This window comes from Ahaetulla prasina, chromosome 1 (assembly GCF_028640845.1).
Source record: "Ahaetulla prasina isolate Xishuangbanna chromosome 1, ASM2864084v1, whole genome shotgun sequence".
In the NCBI taxonomy this organism is placed as follows: Eukaryota; Metazoa; Chordata; class Lepidosauria; order Squamata; family Colubridae; genus Ahaetulla; species Ahaetulla prasina.
The window spans coordinates 360,775,445-360,799,263 of NC_080539.1; the positions used below are offsets into that span (position 1 = coordinate 360,775,445).

The 23,819-nt window shown below is 42.0% G+C and overlaps 1 protein-coding gene across 1 annotated transcript; it reads left to right on the forward strand.

Moving 5' to 3' along the window:
- The first annotated feature begins 4,612 nt into the window (after nucleotides 1-4,612).
- On the forward strand, nucleotides 4,613-15,897 carry LOC131192662 (complement factor D-like). The gene is made up of 5 exons (XM_058172025.1): nucleotides 4,613-4,743; nucleotides 7,269-7,425; nucleotides 9,321-9,465; nucleotides 13,721-13,978; nucleotides 15,572-15,897. The coding sequence occupies exons 1-5, from the start codon at nucleotides 4,686-4,688 to the stop codon at nucleotides 15,725-15,727; spliced, it is 774 nt and encodes a 257-aa protein (XP_058028008.1). The 5' UTR covers nucleotides 4,613-4,685; the 3' UTR covers nucleotides 15,728-15,897.
- Nucleotides 15,898-23,819: the final 7,922 nt, after the last annotated feature.

Here is a 23,819-nt window from a genome sequence, read left to right on the forward strand (position 1 = left end):
CGCGGAAAGTCCAAGGTCAGGTATTTGGCGTAAGCCTGGGAAGCTCGTTCCAGAGTGTGGAGCCCCACAGAGAAGGCCCTTCCTGGGGGCCGCCAGCCGACATTGTTTGGCGGACGGCACCCTGAGAAGTCCCTCTCTGTGAGAGCGTACGGGTCGGTGGGAGGCATGTGGTAACAGCAGGCGGTCCCGTAAGTACCCGGGCCCTAAGCCATGGAGCGCTTTAAAGATCGTAACCAACACCTTAAAGTGCACCCGGAAGGCCACAGGTAGCCAGTGCAGTCTGCGCAGGAGCGGTGTTACATGGGAGCTATGCGGAGCTCCCTCTATCACCCGCGCAGCTGCATTCTGGACTAACTGAAGCCTCCGAGCGCACTTCAGGGGGAGCCCCATGTAGAGATCATTACAATAATCCAAGCGAGAGGTAACGAGCGCATGAGTGACTGTGCACAAGGCATCCCGATCAAGGAAGGGGCGCAACTGCCGAACCAGGCGAACCTGGTGGAAGGCCCTCCTGGAGACGGCCGTCAAATGATCTTCAAACGACAGCCGATCATCCAGGAGGACACCCAAGTTGCGCACCCTGTCCTTTGGGGCCAATAACTCGCCTCCAACAGTCAACTGCGGCTGCAGTTGACTGAATCGAGATGCCGGCATCCACAGCCACTCCGTCTTGGAGGGATTAAGCTTGAGCCTGTTTCTCCCCATCCAGACCCGTACGGCTTCCAAACACCGGGACAGCACTTCAACAACTTCATTGGGGTGGCCCGGGGTGGAAAAGTACAGCTGGGTGTCATCAGCGTACTGTTGATATCTCACCCCAAATTATGATTTATCACTTTGTTGTTTGTATGCACACTGAGAGTTTATGTTTATAGCCAAAATCCTTGGCTGTTCAATCACACTTGGCCAATAAAGACTTGGCCAATTTACTACTTCACAACATTTTCTTTAGGATTAATATCCACCATAAGACTATAGTGGAAGCATTCTGAGAAAGAGAGCTGTTGAAAGAACATTTCCATCTCTGTGGATTACAGCTGACATCAAGAAAACTTTATCTTCTATTAGCATCTCTGAGACTTTTTAAGCTCAGCAACTTTTGATTCTCACAGTATTGTTCTTTAGGCAAGATAAGGCAGTAATTCTCGGGGTGAGGTTTATTTGCTTAGAAATGGAAGTCCAATAAATATTTGTTCTGACTTTAATCTTCAATCTTGGGTGGTGTTCATCCTTGTCAAAAACTTTGGGTGAGATTTCTCAGTTCAGCCACACTGGCAGACAAAAGGAAATGAAACTTGATCTAGGAATCAGAAGAGTGCTTAGACTTTAGAGTTGTGGAAACAAAAATATCCCTAAGAAATGGTTGCTGAGCCAATTAAATGGGAGTAACTTCTCCCACGCTAAAACACTTTTATTCTGTACATTTATTCTGATTCCAGGAGGTGCTAATCATATCTTCTTTCAAGCCATTCTTTATCAAGAACATTCTAGATAGAATAGAATAGAATAGAATAGAATAGAATAGAATAGAATAGACAGAGTTGGAAGGGACCTTAGAGGTCTTTTAGTCCAATCCCCTGCTTAGGCAGGAAACCTTACACCACTTCAGACAAATGGTTATCTAATCTCTTCTTTAAAACTGTGTTGGAGCATTCAGTTGCTTTAGTTTGTCTTGGTTTTTATTTATTTTTTAATTTTATATTCTGTGTTTATATTAGTATAAAAAACTCAAGGCAGCAAAATGCCTCATTCTTCTTCTTCCTCCTCCTCTTTCTTGACAACAACTCGGTGAGCTGAGTTGGGCTGAGAAAGAGTGAGTGGCCTATCATCGCCCAACTAGCTTTGATGCCAAAGTTGGGACTAGAATTTATAGTCCCCTGGTTTCTAGCCCTTGATCCTTAATCATTAGATGAAATTACCTCTATAGTCTGACTTTCTTTGTAGACTCCTGATCAGGGAAAACCATGGAGGATAGTCAAAAAAATCAAGATAGCGCCATCTGTTTTTATGTGCCATCAACCACACCATTTTATTTTTATTTTTCTGACCAGATCCTGTGGAGAGCTTTCTCCCAATCACCTTTATTGTCTTTCCCTGATGCTATTTGTGCGTCTGAAGCCTTTTAAAGTTATAGTGTTCAGAACTGGACATCACCCCTGTCTTGAGGACTAATCACTGCGAAATAAAATGCAATGATTAGTTCCTGAGATTTGGAGCCTTTTTTCAGTTGACGCAGCCTAAGATGGCTTTTGTCTTTATGCCAACTGCATTTCACAGTTGACTCACATTTTGTTGGTAACCAAGAATCGTTCCAAGATTGTTTTCACAAGCGATCTCTCCAAACCAACATCTTTTGTAAGTTTTGAAGAGCTGGATGTCCTCCAGGCCTTGAAAGTCAGCAGGTCTCTGTCTATTTTTTAGGGGGATTATCTTGAGTGCGTGTTACGGTGTTACACTGTCATTCTTTCCTTATTAATATTTAGTATTTCTCTAATATTTAAAGCAGTAGACTACAAACCAGGAGACTAGGAGTTCTAGTCCCAACTTAGACATGAAGGCTAGTTGGGTGACTTTGGGCCAATCATCAGGAGACTGTGAGTTTTGGTTCCACCTTAGGCATGAAAGCCGGTTGGGTGAATTTGGACCAGTCACTCACCCTCAGTCCATCCCACTTCACAGGGTTGTTGTGGGGAAAATAGGAGGAGAAAAGATTTTTAGATATATTCACTGGCTTGAGTTATTTATAAAAATAATGAAGACAAGATACCAGTGCATACCCACATATATTGTTTTTACATGTTAGCTGTCTGGAGTTGTGTTTGCCAGATAAGCAGTCAGATAAATTGATTATTAAATAAACAGCCTGCACATTTTTGTTTCTGTTTCCTAGTGGAAGAACTTTGTACTTGATAAGTTTCATTCCAGGTACATGGATCAATCTGATCCTAGGGCCAAGCAAGCAAGACCTTTCTTTGATACATACATTTTAGAAGAATCTGCAATTATCTCACCAGAGTCTCTATCTAAAGCAGGGTGGGTCCAACCTTGGCAACTTTAAGACTTGTGGACTTCAACTCCCAGAATCCCCTAGCCAGTATCATGGGAATTCTGGGAGAATTCTGGGAGTTGAAGTCCACAAGTCTTAAAGTTGCCAAGGTTGGACCCTCTTGATCTAAAAGGCTTCATTGGAGGGAAAGAAAAGCTAATTTGAGTCCCTTTCTACCCTCCCCTTCCAGTAACATCTTTCTTTCTTTCTTTCTTTCTTTCTTTCTTTCTTTCTTTCTTTCTTTCTTTCTTTCTTTCTTCTTTCTTTCTTTCTTTCTCAATCATATATAAGATAACAGGTAAAAGTATAAACATAATTTGGATACATGAAAAGAGTAAGTAAAAAAGGAATATTAGGACAGAGACGGAAGGCACGTGAGTGCACTTATGCACGCCCCTTATAGACCTCTTAGGAATGGGGTGAGGTCAACAGTAGACAGTTTAAGCTTAAAGTTTTGGGGGTTTGGGGAAGAAACCACAGAGTCAGGAAGTGCATTCCAGGCATTGACCACTCTGTTACTGAAGTCATATTTTCTGCAATCAAGTTTAGAGCGGTTTACCTTGAGTTTGTATCTATTGTTTGCTTGTGTATTGTTGTGGTTGAAGCTGAAGTGACAGATAGGACATTGTGGTAGATAATTGACAGATAGGACATTGTGGTAGATAATTTTATGTGCTATGCTTAGGTCAGACTGAAGTCAGCGTAGTTCTAAGTTGTCTTAGCCCAAAATTTGGAGTCTGGTGGCATGAGGTATTTTATTGCGAGCAGAGGAATGGAGGACTCTTTTTGTGAAATATCTCTGGACTCTCTTCGATTGTATTTATGTCCGATATGCAGTGCGGGTTTCCAGACAGATGAGCTGTATTCAAGGATTGGTCTAGCAAATGTTTTGTATGCTCTAGTTAGTAGTACAATATTACCAGAGAAGAAGCTACGCGAGATTAGGTTAACAACTCTTAATGCCTTTTTGACAACGTTGTTACAGTGGGCTCTGGCACTTAGATCTTTAGAAATGAGTACTCCAAAGTCCTTGACAGAGTGAGGGTCATCTGTAAGGTCATGTCCATCTAATTTGTATTTTATGTTTTGATTTTTGATTATTTTTTTTTGCCAATGGGCAAGACAGAGCATTTGTTGGCTGAGATTTGAAGTTGCCAGTTGTTAGACCAATCTGACACATAGTCAAGGTCTTTTTGAAGGGTAGTTGCATTGTCTGTGGTATTGAATAGTTTAACATCATCAGCGAAGAGAACGCAGTTGCTTTTAATATGATCGCAAAGGTCATTTATGTAAAGTATGAAGAGTGTTGGACCTAAAACACTGCCTTGGGGAACACGACTATTAACAGGTACAGGATTTGATAGCTCTGCAGGAATGTCTTCAAAAAGGCAAAGTTCAAACTGAAAGCAAATAATTTTCTCAAAGTTCACTTCCAGGGAAATTTCAAGTGATTCCTTTCCAGAGGTTTCTGGGCCAAAACAAATAACAGGGAGTATCATTTTTCTCTTTGTTTTGTTGCAAAAATGCTGACGTCAAGGACATCACTGAGACTGATAAAACAAAGGCCTTCCCGGAAATCAGATGTTGAGTTCTGCTGAGTTCATGGTAGAGCATTAGATCTGAAGAAAGGGAGCTAAGGATGGCTGGTTCTTCTTTCTGGACCTTCATTATTTTCTTGAGCATCTTCTCCGTATCTGGTGAGTTGATTAATACACTTTTATTATACTTGGCTCACTGTAGCTTTTTTGCTGCAGCTCAAAAGTTGCGTTTATCTTAGTTTTTTTCTCCTTCCTAGCATTTTTCCTGCAAGTACAGGGTCTGCTTTTTTCAGATGTATCTTTCTTATCCATGGTTTAACCCCAGGGAGAAATCCAGCAGGTTCTGACAGGTTCTGGAGAACCGGTAGCGGAAATTTTGAGTAGTTCGGAGAACCAACAAATACTACCTCTGGCTGGTCCCAGAGTGGGGTGGGAATGGGGATTTTGCAGTATTCTTGCCCTGGAGTGGGATGGGAATGGAGATTTTGTAGTATCCTTCCCCTGCCATGCCCACCAAGCCACGCCCACAGAACTGGTAGTAAAAAAATTGCGATTTCACCACTGGTTTAACCCACGGTTAGCTGAATTATGGTTTATACAATTCACCTACTTTTCTGAACCAACAACTAATTGTGGGGACTATTTTTGCAACCGCAAGCTAGTCTAAAAGCTAGGTAGTGATTTTATGATTTAATTTGTTGGATAGTTAAAGCATTCTATTCTTTAACAATTATGAACTTCTTTTGTATTCCCCAAATAATGGATTTTTAAAAGGGGCAGAGATTAGATTTACCAGGCCATCTTTTGCATATTGGTGGATTAAAAAAAAAACAGATTTTAAGCAAGTAGCAATGCTAGCAGATGCAAAGGAAAGTTATGGTAGGCATGGTTTGATGACATACCTTGAAATATATAGCAGTTGTGCATTCACTGGAGGGAAAAATATTGTAACCACGAATCACACAGGAAGCTACAAGGAACTTCCAGGGAAATAAGAATAACTGCCAGCTCAGTTTTTAAAAATAAATGGCAAGAGAGCTTTCCAAAATACAGATAGTCCTTGAATTATGACCACAACTGAGACCAAAATTTCTTTTGCTAAGACAGACAGTTGTTAAGTGAATTTTGCTCCATTTTACAACCTTTCTTGCCACAGTTGTTTAGTGAATCATTCCCCATTGGCTTTGCTTGTCAGAGAAATCACAAAGGTGATCACATGACCCCGGGACCCTGCAACCATCATAAATATGAACCAGTTCAAAAGTGGGTTTCAGCAGGTTCTGACCAGTTCTGGAGAACCGGTAGCAAAGATTTTGAGTAGTTTGGAGAACCGGTAGTAAAAATTCTGACTGGCCCCGCCCCCATCTATTCTCTGCCTCCCGAGTCCCAGCTGATCGGGAGGAAATGGGGATTTTGCAGTATCTTTCCCCCAGGAGTGGGGTGGGAATGGAGATTTTACAGTATCCTTCCCCTGCCACACCCACCAAGCCACACCCACCAAGCCATGCCATGCCCACCAAGACATGCCCACAGAACCAGTAGTAAAAAATTTTGAAACCCACCACTGAACCAGTTGCCAAGCATCCAAATTTTGATCATCTGACCATGAGCATGCTGCAATAGCCATAAGTGTGAAAAATGGTCATGTCACATTTTTCAGTGCTGTTGTAAATTTGAATGGTCCACTAAATGAACTGTTATAAGTCAAGGACTACCTGTAGTGTAACTTTGCTCACAGGCTTCCTCCAGTTCTTTCATCCTATGGAGGTGCTGATATTGACACATAAAGGCTGGACTCCAAAAATTTTGAATACCCTTCCTTACCCATCATTTGATTACCCAAGCTATAATATAACTGTACAAAATTTGCCAAATTCATGGAGGAATTTCTCTAGCAATGTGTATCACCAAGAAGTAAATGGAGCCTCCATGAATGGAGGTAGTCTATCTCTAAACAGAGTTGGCGGTATTTAGAGGGCAAAGACCAATACCAGACCCTTTTACTTTCATCAAAATATGGGGGGGGCTCTTTTATATATGCATATACATTATAAAAGAGAAGGCCAGAATAAATGGGGCATACTGCAAAATTGATGGGTCTTTGTCATGCAACTAAAAATGTCAAATGGCCTTTTTTTAAAAAAAAAATTACTTTTCAGCCTATTTTAGGGACTGCATTGCTGTTTTCATGTGTTTACTTTTTTCAACAAGGCAAGAAAAAAATGTTTTTCCAACACTGTGCTGGGGGAGTTCTCCAGGGTCTGCAAAACAAGGCCATCTCTGCATTAGGCAGATTGATGGGACTTTTTAAAAAGCCAAGGTGAATTATGTTCTAATTTGATGGCTTTTTTCCTACTCTAAAAGAGAGACGATTATCTCCCCCCACCACCTTATTTCTGGGGGGAAAACAAGTCATTTAAGTGCACATGGACCTACAGCAGGTCTAATCGGACCAGCGTAAGGGGAGAAAAGGGGGTGTTTGATCCAATCCTCCAGCATTTTCACGTCCTCCTCCAGCACAGCATGGTTGGCCACTGGGATTTGGAACTCCGTATTCCTTTCCCACCAGCCTGTTCAATTATATATTGAAATGCGGTCCTGCGCATGTTCCTGCCTGGCTCTAGGGCAGAAGTAAAGTGGTTTTCCAGGATGCAGGCTAAAACACAGCGTTTTCTCTCTCCCAGCGAATCGTCCCAGGGGCCGTATCCTGGGGGGATCAGAGAGTGTCCCCCATCACAGGCCTTATATGGCCTCTCTGCAGGAAGACGGGGAGCATCTTTGCGGAGGGTTCCTGATCGCTGCTCAGTGGGTGCTGAGCGCAGCCCATTGCTTGGAGGAAACGTGAGTGGGGGTTTCTTCTCTGGTGACCGGAGATGCAAAGTTAATTTTCCACACAGATCAGCCTCCCTTCCCCACTCTGTGTAACAGCAGGGAATCGGTCCAGCAGTCAGTGATATAATAACCAGGCCTGCCTCTTCTTCTGCCTTAGACCAATGGACAGATAGATATAACCCACCACAGAAATTCACTCCTTTGCCTAAAAGAAGGCAACCGTTTGCTTGTATCTGCTGCCTTAATTATTGGCAGTTGTTCAGGGAAGAGGAAACTCTGGTCCATAAAAAGGAAAAAAAAGAAGAGGCAAATTGGCAGATACAAAGATATCCAAATCCATTATTAGGTGATATCTTACTGGTTTGTAGACATGGACACAGTCCCTTCCCCCTCCCTCCTTCCCTCCTTCCCTCCCTCTCTCCCTCCCCCTTCCTCTCCTTCCTTCCTTCCTTCCTTTTGAGGTGATGTTTAAAGTTTGAATAGCTATATTCTTATAAGAAGCAGGAGTCCTTATACTAGGGGTCTCAAACTCAATTTCATTGAGGGCCACATTAGGGCTGTGGTTGACCTCGGGGGGGGGGCAGATGGGCGTGGCTATCTGGTGGGTGTGGCCAGCTTGACGCCACTCCCCAAACTGCTGGCATGCTTCCTCTCTGGATTGGGTAGACCAGGCCAAAGCCATGCTGGCCCAACGTTTCCTCTTCACATTGGGTAGACCAGGCCAAAGCAATGCGGATAGACTGGGACGAACTGGATCCAACCACACTGTGGGCTGGATCCAGCCCATGGGCCTTAAGTTTGATAAATGGCTGTCCAAATCTCTTCTTAAAAACCTCCAGTGATGGATCACCCACAACTTCTAGAGGCAAGATGTTCCACTGATTAATTGTTCTCATCGTGAGGAAATTTCTCCATAGTTTTAGGTTGGATCTTTCTTTGATAAGTTTCCCACCCATTATTTCTTGTCCAGTTGTTGGGTGCTTTGGAGAATAGGACAACCCCCTCCTCTGTGAGGCAGCCCCTCAAATATTGGAAGACTGCTATCAAGTCACCCCTTGATAGCAGTCTTCCAACTGATTGTTTCAGAGGGCAAACACAGTTATGCAAACACAGCCACTCTGTATGTAGTGTATTCAGCAAAACTGTTTATATAAACAAGCCAGACTTTAGCCCATGGTGCAAAGTCAGCCACCCCGATATGTAGTTTGGTTGACTGATAAGGTCCCTTTGATTAACTTTTTAGCTATATCATATGCTGATATGAAAACCAGGTTCAAGAAGTTGTCATACTTAGTTTTGACTCAGTATGCTTAGATCTCTCGCTTTTTTGGTCCATTTTATCTTTCATTCGACTTTCCTTCCTGATCAACTGTAATTCAAAAAAAAAAAGAGAATATTTGTAGCTCAGGGTTGAAATGAACGGTCCTTGGCGCTCTCTGAGTCATCCCTAGCACTGATGATGTTACCGAGTCTTGGTAATGAAACGTCTGTCGGTAAGAAAACAACCAAGCTCAGAGAGCACTAAACTCTTCAACTCTAATTTTATTATGTTTAGGATCACAAGTAAACTGAGAACAGAGCTGAACAGATTCCACTGAGGTTTTAACTCTTTACATTTCCATGTTTATTTTGAAACATGCATCAATCTAAAAATGATGGAAGACATCATTCTCCAAAGCAGGGGTCTCCAACCTTGGCAACTTTAAGCCTGGAGGACTTCAACTCCTAGAATCCCCCAGCCAGCAAAGCTGGCTGGGGAATTCTAGGAGTTGAAGTCCACCAGGCTTAAAGTTGCCAAGGTTGGAGACCCCTGCTCCAAAAGGTTGTATGAGAAGGAGGCATGCTAGAGACCTGTTAACATAGGGGACCCTGATTTTTCATACTAACCACACTCTCCGGTGCAGGAAAAACGGGACGCTTCAGGTCCTCTTGGGAGCCCATTCACTCACTAAAACCGAACCGAACAAGCGTCTGTATGGAATCCGTCGACTCATTTCTCACCCAGAGAGCAGCAAAGAAACCATTCTCCACGATCTCTTGCTTATCCAGGTGGGTATTCCACGGCTTAAATAAATTTTGCCTTTTAAGAAAATGTAATGGCACATGGGAAGGATCTGACAAAGAGCTTCTCCCTAGATAAGAAAGCGCAGAGTCCACAGCTGTACAGTGATCGGAGCAAGGAGCTCATGTGGGATGCAGTTACCAAGCTGCAAAGGTGACAGCAGGACAATTGTACTTCGTACCACATGTACAAGATTCTACAGATGGTCCTTGACTTACGACCACAATTGAGCCCAAACTTGCGTTGCTAAGCGAGACAGTTGTTCAGTGAGTTTTGCCCCATTTTATGACCTTGATTACCACAGTTGTTAAGTGAATCACTGCAGTTACGTTACTAACACAGTTGTTAAGTGAAACTCGCTTCCCCATTGACTATGCTGGTCAGAAGATCACAATTAACACCTACCCACAGGGGTGGCATTCAGCAGGTTCTGACCAGTTCTGGAGAACCAGTAGCAGAAATTTTGAGTAGTTTGGAGAACCAGTAAATACCACCTCTGACTAACCCTGCCCCCATTTATTCTCTGCCTCCTGAGTCCCAGCTGGTTGGGAGGAAATGGGGATTTTGCAGTATCCTTCCCCTGGAGTGGGGAGGGAATGCAGATTTTACGGTATCCTTCCCCTGCCACGCCCACCAAGCCACGCCACGCCCACCAAGCCACACCCACAAAACCGGTATTAAAAAAATTGAATCCCACCGCTGCCTACCCACCAACATAGCAAACCCATTTGAAACTACTGGAGAAAAGCTGTTCTTTGTCTTTTGCAGATTTAACATTAGCCCTTCTGATTCTGGAGAACAGTCTCCTTTCAGTTGTCCCAGTTTTCAAGGAGCAGCTGGACTTTCTTGTTATTCTTTGAAGACGTTTCGTTTCTCATCCGAGAAGCTTCTTTGGCTCTGAAGAAACCGAAGAAGCTTCTGGGATGAGAAGCGAAAAAAAGAGAAATATCAATATGAGTGCACTTTCTGCAGTTGCTTTTACTCACATGTGTCCTGTATGTGGAAAATCTAGAATTACAAGGACATAAAAACATAAATACAGGATGCATCTAAAAACAAGGATGTCAGGCCTGGAAACCATACTAGACTTTAGGGTTCCAGATGCTGCCACATTTTTCCCCTGAGGGAAAGAAGGGGGGCTGAGGGGTATGGTAACATTCTTCAAGCGGTCAAGGTCGGATGGTGTTCACATCTGCAGGAAGAGTGGCGAGAAGATATTCGAATGAACTGGGAGAACGTGGGACCATGTGACCATCAAAGGGGTCAGGGGGGTGGGACTCTTGGGGTTTGTATAACTGGGGAAAAGAATCCGGAAATTCAGTTTTGGAATAATGTCAAGGTTCCAGAAAAACCTCTTCTGCATAAAAAAAACTCAGAAGCCATTGTTTTTCAGAGTTCTTTACTAGCATGAGGAAACTGGCACACGATGAGTGAAATTCCAAAACTGAACTTCTGGATTCTTTTCCCCAGTTATACAAACCCCAAGAGTCCCACCCCCCTGACCCCTTTGATGGTCACATGGTCCCACGTTCTCCCAGTTCATTCGAATATCTTCTCGCCACTCTTCCTGCAGATGTGAACACCATCCGACCTTGACCGCTTGAAGAATGTTACCATACCCCTCAGCCCCCCTTCTTTCCCTCAGGGGAAAAATGTGGCAGCGTCTGGAACCCTAAAGTCTAGTATGGTTTCCAGGCCTGACAAAGGATGAGGTTCAGTGTATTTATTTATGTGCTCATTTACAGCATTTACATGGCTGCCTATCTCATATTTTGATTCTAGGCAACTCGCAACAATCAATTCTGCAATTATGACTGCCATCTTGACTTTTTTTAATGGCATTCCCCCCATAACCCTATGTGAGTGCCCAATGGTCTGGGCCAGGGATCTCCAACCTTGGCAACTTTAAGCCTGGAGGGAGCTGAAGTCCTTCAGGCTTAAAGTTGCCAAGGTTGGAGACCCCTGGTCTGGGCAAAATGTGATTTTTTTAAAAAATGAGAAAAGAGAAGATTTTAATGCTTTAGTACCAATTCAGAATCAAAGAGCCCCTCCTTTTGACATTAAGGAGACATCCCCCTTCACCTTTTAATGACAAAGGTGTGAACACTCCCAAAAGATAACTGTTGTGTCTCGTCCAATCTCACCTCAGCCGGGGTCTTCTTATCTGCTTCCGAACACGGAGGAATGTTCTAGTATGCCTCCCAGCCCCAGCCCTGGCTCCATGCTCAGACAGGCTGAAGAGGAAGAAATACCTCCAGCCCCCAGCTCTGGCTCCATGCCCAGGCAAACGGAGCAACTAGACCCCTCCCCCTCCTCCACAGCATGTGAGCCTGAGGGAGGTCAATTGCCAACAGCTGCCGACTGGAGTGACCCTCGCGTCAGAAGACTTGATAGGCGGAGGCAACAGAAGGAAGGGAGGGGCAGGCCTGGATAAGTGCTGAGTCATGGAGCCACACCCCATGGCCTATATAAAGGATCTGCTTTCTGGCATTCTCTGAGTCAGGCAAAGTCTAAACATATCTTGCTGAAGTCACTTTCTGGTCTCCTGCCTGCCCTGAGGACTTTGCTAGGACTTTGGCAGAGCTGCAGAGGCACGCCTGATTCGGATTTCCCTGACCCGGCCGTCAGCGGAGGAGTGGGACACGACAGTAACAGAGTCAGGAGAAAAACCAAACTGGGTTTCATTTCATCTCAATTGTAGCTGCAAATAATATTTTTTAATATTATTGAATCCTGAGTCAAGGTTGACTCAGCTTTCCGTCCTTCCGAGGTGGGTCAAGTGAGGATCCAGATTGTTGGGGGCAAGAGGCTGACTCTTAGAGAGGGCTGTAAAGCAGTGTGAAGTGCACTCATATTGATACTTCTTTTTTTCTGTTGCTTTCCTTCTGTTGTAATGTACATGATCATACATTGTGCTATTTCGGCGCAATAAAATCTGTATAACATGATTTTTAAATAATTAACATGCCATTATTTAAAAAGCTCATTCGTTGGAAATAAAAAGAGAAAAGTAAAAGTTCTTTTCAATATCAATTGCCATTTAGGATGTCATTATTCCAAGCACCAGATTATTTAAATTTAGATCATCTAAAGCTGAGTACAGTATAAGGTTAAAAAAAGAGATGTAATTCATATCGAAGTGTTAGTTATGTAATTATAGTTTTAATCTTGAACTAATTACTTAATAAAGCATTAACATCTCTGTTGTTAGTGTTTGTGCATGTTGATAAAAGGAAATAAATAATTGATGAAGCACATTTAACAAAAGTTAGAATTCCCTTTTTTTCCCTTTTTTGTACTGTTTTGTGCACGGTTTTGCAGGAACATGTCTAAATCTTACTAAACCACCATACAAAATGGGGTTTGGTGCAAACTTAGGTTCTGTTTTATCTTCCCACTTTCAGGACCAATTCCCTTTCTTTACAATCCTTTAATCCCTGTTTGAGAAAGAGTTGGGGCAATGGATGGAGCTGAGCATTTACTGGACAGATCCCCTTCCAGACACCATGTGGAGTTCGCAGCAAATATTTTTTCTTTGCACACTAGGAAAGAAACATCTGTCGCTACCTAAAATTGATCTCTCAACCTAACGCTCACCCGTTCTTCCCATTTTATGGCAATAGAATATTGGCAATTGGGGATAAAAGTGAAATTGATGATTTGAATCAGGGGTAGTCAACCTTTTTATACCTACTGCCCACTTTTGTATCTCTGTTAGTAGTAAAATTTTCTAACCGCCCACTGCTTCAGGGGGAGATGCGCGAGCTATTCTGGGAGGAGGCTGTTTTGTTTACGGTCGCACTATAGCGCCATTTAGCTTCACTTACGTGACGTGAACTAAACTTATGCACGGGCGATACAAATAGTATATTTTCAGAAATATAAATTGTCACGGGGAATTTTATGAAAACCTAATGAAAATGTTTTTAAATAATGCTATGAAAATTGTTTAAAAACTCAATTAAATTAAAAAAAAAAGAAAGTGCTTCAGTATTGGACAAAACCCCTACCTCCCACCATGAAAGCTAGAACAGCCACTAGTGGGCAGGAGGGACCAGGTTGACTACCACTGATTTAAATGAAAGAATTTACTGCCATCTGTCAGAAATGGTGTAGGGTCTCCTGCTTGGGCAGGGGGTTGAACTAGATGACCTACAAGGTCCCTTCCAACGCTGTTAATGTGAAGGAATTGTTATCCTGGATGCAGTCTGTTTCCTTAATCTCCGGTTCTCTCAAAATTAGCTTGCAGAGCCCGCGGTCCTTGGGTCACATGTGCAGATCCTGCCATATCAGACTGTAAACAATGATGTCCCTGAACATACCAGGTGTGAAGTGGCCGGCTGGGGCATTATTAGCAATACAGGAAAGAAACCGGACAGCCTGCAGTTCGTGCAACTTAGCATCATTGGTCGAAATCAATGCAATCTGAGGCGATACCATGACGGCAGCGTGACGGAGAACATGATGTGCGCTGAATCCAGAAAGAAAGACTCCTGCAAGGTGATCACAGGGCTGGTGCGGGGGGGGAGGGGAAGAAAGAGGCTTTCTTTGCCATCCTACTCTAGGGTGAAGCAGAATCTTGGAAACTCTTCAGGATGAATTCTCAGCCAAAGTTAATTAAGGCTTCCCCTTGCCCTAAACTCCACAGCCTTTTCTCGTTAACCATACTCTTCCTCCCCTGCTTTCTTCCCATGGTTTCTCACACCTGGTTCTTTGAATTGAAACTTGTTCAGGATAAACTGCCCCTGAACATGGGTGCTCTGTTGCAGGTAGTCCATGCATCTTAAAGTTGCCCAAGTTTTTAAAAAAAAAACACTGCTCCAAGTCAAAACTCACACACGTGGCTGGAACAGTGGTGAAATCTGAACCGGTTTGCTACTGGTTTGTTGGCCGCGCAGGCATGCTGCGCGCCAAACATGCGCTGCGTGCGCATGCACAGTGCACACCAAACGTGCGCTGCATGTGCAGTACGTTCAAAAGGAGGGCTTGGGAAGATACGTAGAAGCGAGGGGGGAATCAGCTGTCGTGTACGATTTAGCTTCACTAGAAAGCAGGATTTCCTGCTTTTTAGCAAAGCTAAACCCCGCTGCACAGCTGATTCCCCCCCCCACCGCTGTTCTACTTACCTTCCCAAGCCTCCTTTTGGCACATGCTGCATGCACACACATGCGCATTACGCACCAAAAGGAGGCTTGGGAAGGTAAGTAGAACAGCGAGGGGAGGATCAGTTGTGGCACATGATTTAGTTTTGCTAGAAAGCAGGATTTCCTGCTTTCTAGCAAAGCTAAACCCCGTGCCACAGCTGATCGTCGGAAATACCAGTTCGGTGGGACTGGTAACTTTTTTTAACTATCGGTTTGCCTGAACTGATAGTTTTTTAAACTGCCGGTTCGCTTGAACCGGTAGCTTTTTTTTTTTACTATTGGTTCACGTGAACCAGAGCGAACCAGTAGTATTTCATTCCTGGGCTAGAGGCAGGGAACCAGCAGCCACCCCCAGAAAGAAGGGAACATCCTCTGAATTTTTTAATTTGTGGTTTCAAGTTGTTCTTATGATAGCTAATGTCTACCGCCTGCTAGTTGATTATTGATTCATCTAAACACCATTCTTTGTGACCCCGGGGCCTGTTAATCAAGACAAGCCCTTAAATTTAAGAAATCCGTACCAAAAGAAGGGTATAATAGAAGTAAAACACAGCATGTTACAGGGGGTTTCAATAAATCTGTTGCCATCTTCCAATCCTGTGAGGTTTTTTTTAAAAAATAAACTTTTTTACTTCTAAAAAGGAAATGCTTTCTTGCAGCAAATTTTTAGCAATGTTAATAGTTAAAAAAAAAGCATTCCAAAAATCAGATGGAAGGTTTTTCTTTTTTTAAGAAAAAAAGGACACAAGGAAACAAAACTGGACAACCAGGAATACACATTGCACTTCCGAGGTTCAAAGTATTTGGCAAATATTTTCTCTACCGCATCTTTACAAAGTAGGTCAGTGATAGGAATAGATGGAACCTTTCATGAAAGGTCAGATTTGAAGCAAGGTATTACTGATAATAGTAATATTAAAACTGGGACTGACTCTGATTTGCTTCTCAGGGAGATTCTGGTGGACCTATTGTTTGCAACGGCATTGCTGAAGGCATCGTGACTACCGGCTCCACTGTTTGTGGCAATTGGAAGAAACCTGGGATTTACACCCGGACCGCTCCCTACGTCTCGTGGATCACCAGCACCATCGAGTCCAACAATTAAGTCGCAAGAGGGATTGCTTGGTAGCTCTCAGTGCTGAGGCTTCAAGATGCAGAGATTGGACAACCATTTGTCTGAAATGATATATAAGGTTTCCTGCCTGAGCAGGTGGTTGGACTAGAACAGGGATCTCCAACCTTGGCAACTTGACGACTTGTGGACTTCAACTCCCAGAATTCTGGCTTAGGAATTCTGGGAGTTGAAGTCCACAAGTCATCAAGTTGCCAAGGTTGGAGACCCCTGGACTAAAAGACCTCCAGGGTCTCTTCCAACAGACCCCGTCGGTTATTCTGTTATTCTTTTCTCCCAAGAGGTTCAGAAAGAAATCTCCTTCACTTATGGAGAGGGGGTCTGCTATTTTTCTTTTCTTTTCATCACCTGTACACCAACCAGCAATGCTTACCAAGAATGATTGTCAGCTTGCAAAAATAAAAAATAAAAAAAATAAATGGAATGCAGATGGCTGCTACTTTTCATTATTTAAAGACTCAGAGAGACTGGAATCCCACTCCTCGTGATATCCGTCTTCCCAATTTCTTATTTGAGTGGTGGATAATTTCAAAACATGATTTTGTGTGATAGATTTACCAGCCTCTGAGTTCTGAATATAATTCCTGACGGCTTCAAAGTGGACCAGAGCAGAAAACCCTGGAGAATTCCTGCCAATCGATGCAAATCATACTGAAGTAAATTTATTTTTTATTTTTATTTATTTTATTTTGTCACACAGTATATATAAGCATAAGCATGAAATAACTATACATTATATAAGCATATATATAAGTATGAGTATGTAATGACTATATTAATTGGATATAACGAAAGGAAACAATAGGACAGGAACGGTAGGCACGCTTGTGCTCTTATGCATGCCCCTTACAGACCTCTTAGGAATGGGGTGAGGTCAATAGTAGACAGTTTTTGGTTGAAGCTTTTGGGATTTGGGGAAGAGACCACAGAGTCAGGTAGTTTATTCCAGGCATTAACAACTCTGTTACTGAAGTCATATTTTCTGCAATCAAGATTGGAGCGGTTAACATTAAGCTTAAATCTGTTGTGTGCTCGTGTCCTGTTGCAATTGAAGATGAAGTAGTCTTCAACAGGAAGGACACTGTAATAGATGATTCTATGAGTTAAACTCAGGTCATGTCGAAGGCAGAGTAGTTCTAAATTTTCTAAACCCAGGATTTCAAGTCTGGTAGCATAAGGTATTTTGTTGTATTCGGAGGAGTGGAGAACTCTTCTTGTAAAATATTTCTGGACATGTTCAGTTGTATTGATGTCAGAAATGTGGTATGGGTTGGGCAATTCTGGGAGTTGAAGCCCGGATATCTTAAAGTTGCCATCTTAAAAACGGAATTATTCTAATTTTTACCCTGTATCAGTGTTTCTTAATATTAGGAACTTTAAGATATGTGATCTTCAACTCCCACAATATCCCAGCCAGCCATGCTGAGAAATACTGCTATAAGTGGCTGAGAAATTGGTCCCAAAAAATGTTTTGGGGAAGGCTAGATGTGTTTTAGGAGACCAAATAGTTACCTGTTGCTTTAAGTTATAGGTAGTCCTTAACTTTCAACTGTTTAATGACTCTGGGACTTGACGATGCTCCATTGCTGGAGGTTTACAAAAATAGACAGGGCAACTATTTGACTGGGATGGTATAAGGCAGGGGTGCTTAAATCTGGCTTGTGGGGCCGGCCTGGAAATAGCAAAGGACCGGCCTGCAGTGCCTCTGGGAGCCAAAACGGGGCACGGGGGTCACAGGTGGACCCCCCCGCACCCCGTTTTCACCCTCGACAGCCTCTTGCAGTACTCTGCCACCAATTTCAGCTAGCAGGGGGCAGTAGGAGACGTCCATCCCATCTCCCCCCACCCCCGCCTGCGGCGGAGAACTACAATGGTGATCCGGCCCTCGAAGAAATCCAGTTTGACACCCCTGGTATAAGGTCTCCTGTCTTGAGCAGGAGGTTAGATTAAAAGACTTCTTCCAGCACTATGATTCAAGGTTATATCACAGTACAAAGCCACAACAGCCTTGGAAAAAGTGACAACTGTACTTGCACTTATGACAGCTGCACCATCCCTGTGGTCACATGATCACAATTCAGGCACTTGGCAACTGGCTCACATTTACAATGTGTTGCAGCATCCTGCAGTTACATAATTATGGTTTGTGTGACCCTTTTTGCCAATTTCTGGCAAAAAAAAAAAAACAGGCACTAGGGAAGCTGGATTTCCTTCATGTCTGTAGTGATTCACTTAACAGTCATCGTACAAATTTTTTGTAAACTCTGGTCCAGCTTAACTTAGAACTACAATGACTTAAGATCAATTCCAGGGCCAATTGTAGTCGTAAATTGAGGACTACATGTATGTAAATAAAACCGTTTTCAGTTCAACAAGTATACGATATGAACTTTGGCACCAAATTTGAGAATATTATAACAGCAATTTATTCGATACAAAAAGCAAAAATTATAATCAATGGAGAAAATACCCAAACTTTAAATATAGAAAAAGGAGTTCGACAAGGCTGCCCCCTATCCCCTCTGCTCTTTATACTTTCATTAGAGGTATTACTAGAACGAATTAGACAAAATCCAGAAATAAAAGGATTGAAAATTAGAAGTGAAGAATATAAACTGCAAGCGTTTGCAGATGATTTGGCTTTTATCATTGAAGAACCACTAGAGAGAGGACAAGCACTAATTAAGGAATTAGAAAGATATGGAACTGTAGCAGGGCTGAAAATTAATAGACAGAAAACGAAACTTCTACCGAAAAATTTAACAGAACCACAAACAATAGAACTGGAAAGATCACTTGGACTTCAAACAACAAGAAAAATCAAATACTTAGGGATATGGTTGACAGCGCATTGTAAAGCAATAAAGGAGAATAACTACAACAAATTATTACAAGAAACAAAAAAAGATTTAGAATTGTGGAAGAAGATGCAGCTGTCACTATTAGGAAGAATAGCAGCCGTAAAGATGTCCATACTACCAAAATTCCTATATTTGTTTCAGACTGTTCCAGTCAAATTAGAAAAGATCTTTTTTAATGACCTTAATAAAACAATTGGAAAATTTATTTGGCAGGGGAAAAAACCTAGAATAAAACTAAATATCTACAAGATATGAAGAGCAGAGGAGGATTTGGATTACCAAATTGGGAATTATATTATAGTGCAGCAACACTAGTTTGGTTAAAAGACTGGATTAATTTAAAGAATAAAAGAATACTAGCTATAGAAGGCCACGACCTACAGAGAGGATGGCATGCCTTCCTGTGGGAAACAGGCCATATGAAACAAAAATATTTCCACAGACATTTGATTAGAGATTCCCTAATAAACAATTGGATTAAAGTTAAAAAGAAACACTATATAAAAATCCCAATTTGGCTATCCACAATGGAAGCGATGATTCACCCAAATAATTTAGATTTGAATAAAATGCTAAAATATAAAGATCTATTAGATATTCATGGAAAATTAAAAACACTACAGGACCTCCAAGAACAAGGACTACGGGTTGACTGGTGGGCCTATCTTCAGTTACAAAATCGATACAAACAAGATATAAAAGAATATGGAATATATCTTAAACCACAGCAATTAGATAAAATTTTACTAGGGCCAGACAATAAATATTACCCAAATTTATAAATACTTGCTAGAAGTAGAATTGGAAGAAGAAGTAGTGAAAGGATGTATGATTGCATGGGGCCAAAATATTGGACATAACATAAATTTATCAGATTGGGAGAAAATATGGAACAGAAATTATAAATTAACAAAATCAGCAGCATACAAAGAAAATGCATATAAAATGTTCTACAGGTGGCACCTGCCCCTTGAGACTAGCGAAAATGTATCCCAAAATGTCTCCCATATGCTGGAAATGTAAAAATAAAGATGGAACATATTACCATATGTGGTGGTCCTGCCCCGAATCACGTAAATATTGGTTAAAAATTAAAAAGTGGCTACAAGAAATTACGAATGAACAATTGGATCTAGAACCCGAACTTTTTCTATTGGGGATTTTTTAAAAAAAATACTTGAAGAGTATAAAATATTTAATACTACATATATTAACTGCTGCTAGGATGGCCTTTGCTCAATGTTGGAAACAGCCATGTGTGCCCTCAGAGAGACTTATTATACAAAAGATTATGAATTGCGCTGAAATGGACAAACTAACTCTGAGTCTGAAGGGTAAAGAGACATCAGTATTTTATGGTATATGGGAACGGTGGTATGGATGGATGGAAAGGAGATAGGAATTTTTAGTTACTAAGCATAATCAATAGATAAAATAAGAATACAAATATGTAGAATTTAATGTTTGTCATTATTGCACGGATTATTGTCAGATGAAAAACACCACAAATAGCTGTTAAATGATATAAGCTTTTCTTTTTCCTTTTTTTATGCTTTTAATGTAAAAAAGTTCAATAAAGTATATTTAAAAAAAACAAAAACGTTTTCAGACAGGACTAGCATGTGTAGCAGTTTTCTAGATGCAAGTAATGACTTCTATTTTCCACTAGAGGCCGCCCAAGTATTCTAAAATCTTTTCTTCGTATATACCTACTATCTCCAAAGAAAATAGCTTTACAATAAAAATGTAGAAGAGGTTTTTCTTTTCTTTAAAAACCGGGACAAACTTTTGCCACAGTTTCAGCCCAGGTTGGTTGCTGGCCTGATTTCCAACTGGAAATGGAAATGAAATTCATTTAAGCTTACTTTTAGATGTTAACTCACCTAAGGTTGCAAACAAATACCCAAGCTGGAAATTAGGTATTATTGAAATGCAGTGTTTCCCAAATATTACAATATGGGAACATGAAAAGGAAATCTTTTAGGAAAGAGTCTGCACAATTTTAAGAAATAATGTACTATGCAAAATTATCTCTTCAACCATTCTGGTATTTCCCCTCATTTTATGCTTGTTCTCTTGGAAGGAAGGGAGGGATGGAAGAGAAGATTGTATTTGTAGGTGTGCATGTGCGTTAGAGAATAGTTTGTGTGAATGAAATAGAATGGTTGGTGGAATGAAATATGCTGGTGAGTTACTATTTTTATGAATTAGGGTACTTTATTTTACAGGCCATTAATTCAATTTTTAATTTGGATGTGACCAAGGGTGCTATTTAGCAGGTTCTGGAAATCCGGTAGCGGAAATTTTGAGTAGTTTGGAGAACTGGCAAATACCACCTCTGGCTGGCCCCAGGAGTGGGTAGGGAATGGGGATTTTGCAATATCCTTCCCCCCAGGAGCAGGGTGGGAATGGAGATTTTGCAATATCCTTCCCCCAGAAGTGAGGTGGGAATGGGGATTTTGCAGTATCTTTCCCCTGCCATACCTACTAAGTCACGCCCACAGAACTGGTAGTAAAAAAAATTGAATTTTACCACTGGATGTGACTCTTTTTTAGTGTTATCTCTGGCAGGTTTTGTCTGTGTATGTGTGAATTGATTGACTCCTAGTGGCCAATTCATACATGTGAATTGACTCCTCCTGACCACATTGATAGATTTTCTCCATAATAATCTGCTTCTAACGTAGTTTTTCAGTTGTTCCTATTACCACTGTAACCGAGTCTGTTCCCCTTGTTTGTGTCCATCCTTTTCTTCTTTCCTTCCACCCTTTTGGGTATTAGTATCTTTTTTTTTTAATTTAGAAAACTAGATCTTTGTATAAGAGCTAGTTTGATGTAATAGTTAAGGTTTCAGGTTAGAAACTGACACTTTGCCAAGCTGGGTGACTTTGGCCCAGTCACTCTCCCTCAGATCTAATTGTTGTGGTCCGCCAGCAGCCTGCGGAGCTGGCGGACAGCGATGAGGCTGAGGAAGAGCATGGGCCAGTCCTGGAGGCTGGGGAAGGCCCGGATGAGGGCTCTGCGTCAGAGGCAGAGGTGGAACCAGGGCCATTGGGGAGTGAGGTGTGGACTCCGGAGCCTCCAGAGGCTGACAGTAGTGAGGCAGAGGAACAGGAGGAGCCTGTTCCTAATGCACACATGAGAAGAGATGCCAGAAGACAAGAGCAGCTCAAGCAAAGAAGACGACTCAGGAGTAAGGCCAAGAGATGATTGCCACCCCCCCATAAGGTTTAACAGACCAGCGACGGCGTTTGGACTCTTAGTCAGAAAACAACATTGATAGCTTTGTCTTGTTGCATTTGTTTCATATCGGTGTCTTTTTATTTATTTTATTTATTTTATTTTTATTTACATTTATATCCCGCCCTTCTCCGAAGACTCAGGGCGGCTTACAGTGTGTAAGGCAATAGTCTCATTCTATTTGTATATTTACAAAGTCAACTTATTGCCCCCCCCCAACAATCTGGGTCCTCATTTTACCTACCTTAAAGGATGGAAGGCTGAGTCAACCTTGGGCCGGGCTTGAACCTGCAGTAATTGCAGGCTATTGTGTTCTAATAACAGGCTCCTTACAGCCTGAGCTATTCCGGCCCTTAGTCGACCCAAAAGTCTTCTGAACTTTTGCCAAGAAAGGCCTTTGGTAGTTTACCTAATTGGACCAAAGTTGGTGATAGGACTGAGGAATTGTGTTGGGAGGAATTTGCTTTAATTTAGTTGCACTACGCTGGGAATGAAGTAATTCTCAGCTGTTCTAATAAAGTTTGTTTGTTTTTACACTGACTGAGTTTCCAACTACCTACTTGGGTCTGGGTCACGACACTAAGGAGGAGGTAATGTCAAACCACTTTTGAAAATCCTTAGTTAAGAAACTGCAGGGACCAGTTGTACAGTGAAAGACCGGAGCTCCATTTTCACTGGAGAGGGCTGCAGGTGGCTGTTGCGGCCAAAAATGGAGGCTGTGAGGGCTGCACGTGGCCCTCCTTAGCTCTGTTTTTTTTTTTTTTTGTTTACATTTATACCCCGCCCTTCTCCGAAGACTCAGGGCGGCTTACAGTGTATAAGGCAATAGTCTCATTCTATTTGTATATTTTTACAAAGTCAACTTATTGCCCCCCCAACAATCTGGGTCCTCATTTTACCTACCTTATAAAGGATGGAAGGCTGAGTCAACCTTGGGCCGGGCTCGAACCTGCAGTAATTGCAGGCTTTGTGTTCTTAATAACAGGCTTTACCAGCCTGCGCTATTCACCGGCCCCGGTTTTCAGTGGCAAAGGCACTGCAGGCCGGTCCTTCACTGTTTCCAGGGTGGTCCCGGGGGCCATATCTATGTACCCCACAGGCTGGATCCAGCCCGCGGGCCTTTAGTTTGACACCCTTGCAATAGAGCTGAAGAATTATTGATGAAAAACAGAAGACGGCATTTAGAAAGGATCCACATTTTTGATGATGGATTTCAAATCCATTAAACCTCACTTTTAAACCATCATTTTTCTTCTTAACGGTTCTGAGAATTGTACCTGGTGCCTTACTAATTGTTAACCTCACTTGCCTACTGTCTCACTTAGCAACAGAAATTTTGGGGTTCCATTGTGGTTGTTAAGTCAAGGACTACCTTAATTGCCAAGAGTGCTTACAGAAGAAATAGCCCTCCAGTGAATACCTGGAATTATATAACATGCTTGATTTTTTTTTTTAACCAACAGCAGGAACATCCCTATTCATAAGCAGAAATAATTCTTGGAATTGGATTTGCAAAATGGAAAAATAAAATTACTTTGGGGGGAAAGTGGACAGCTGCTTCTCTAGAAATTAATTAATTCCAAAAGATAGCATGTTGTGCAGTTCCTCTACTTTGAATTAAAATAAACCACTGAATTTCAATTACTGAAACCTCTTGTACTGTTAACTCTTGAGAAGGGGGACTGTATATTCCATTTAGATAGATACTATTGGATATTTCCTGGTAATTCCTAACAAACAAACTGTTTGTTCCTAACAAACAGGAAGCAGCAGGTGAAGCTAAGCAGGATCACATCAGATACCTGTACAATTAGCACAGGGGCCCCCCAACGCTGTGTGCTCTCCCCACTTCTCTCTGTATACCAATGACTGCATCTCCAATGATCCATCTGTTAAACTACTGAAGTTCGCAGATGACACAACAGTGATTGGTCTCATTCGAGACAATGACGAATCCGCATATC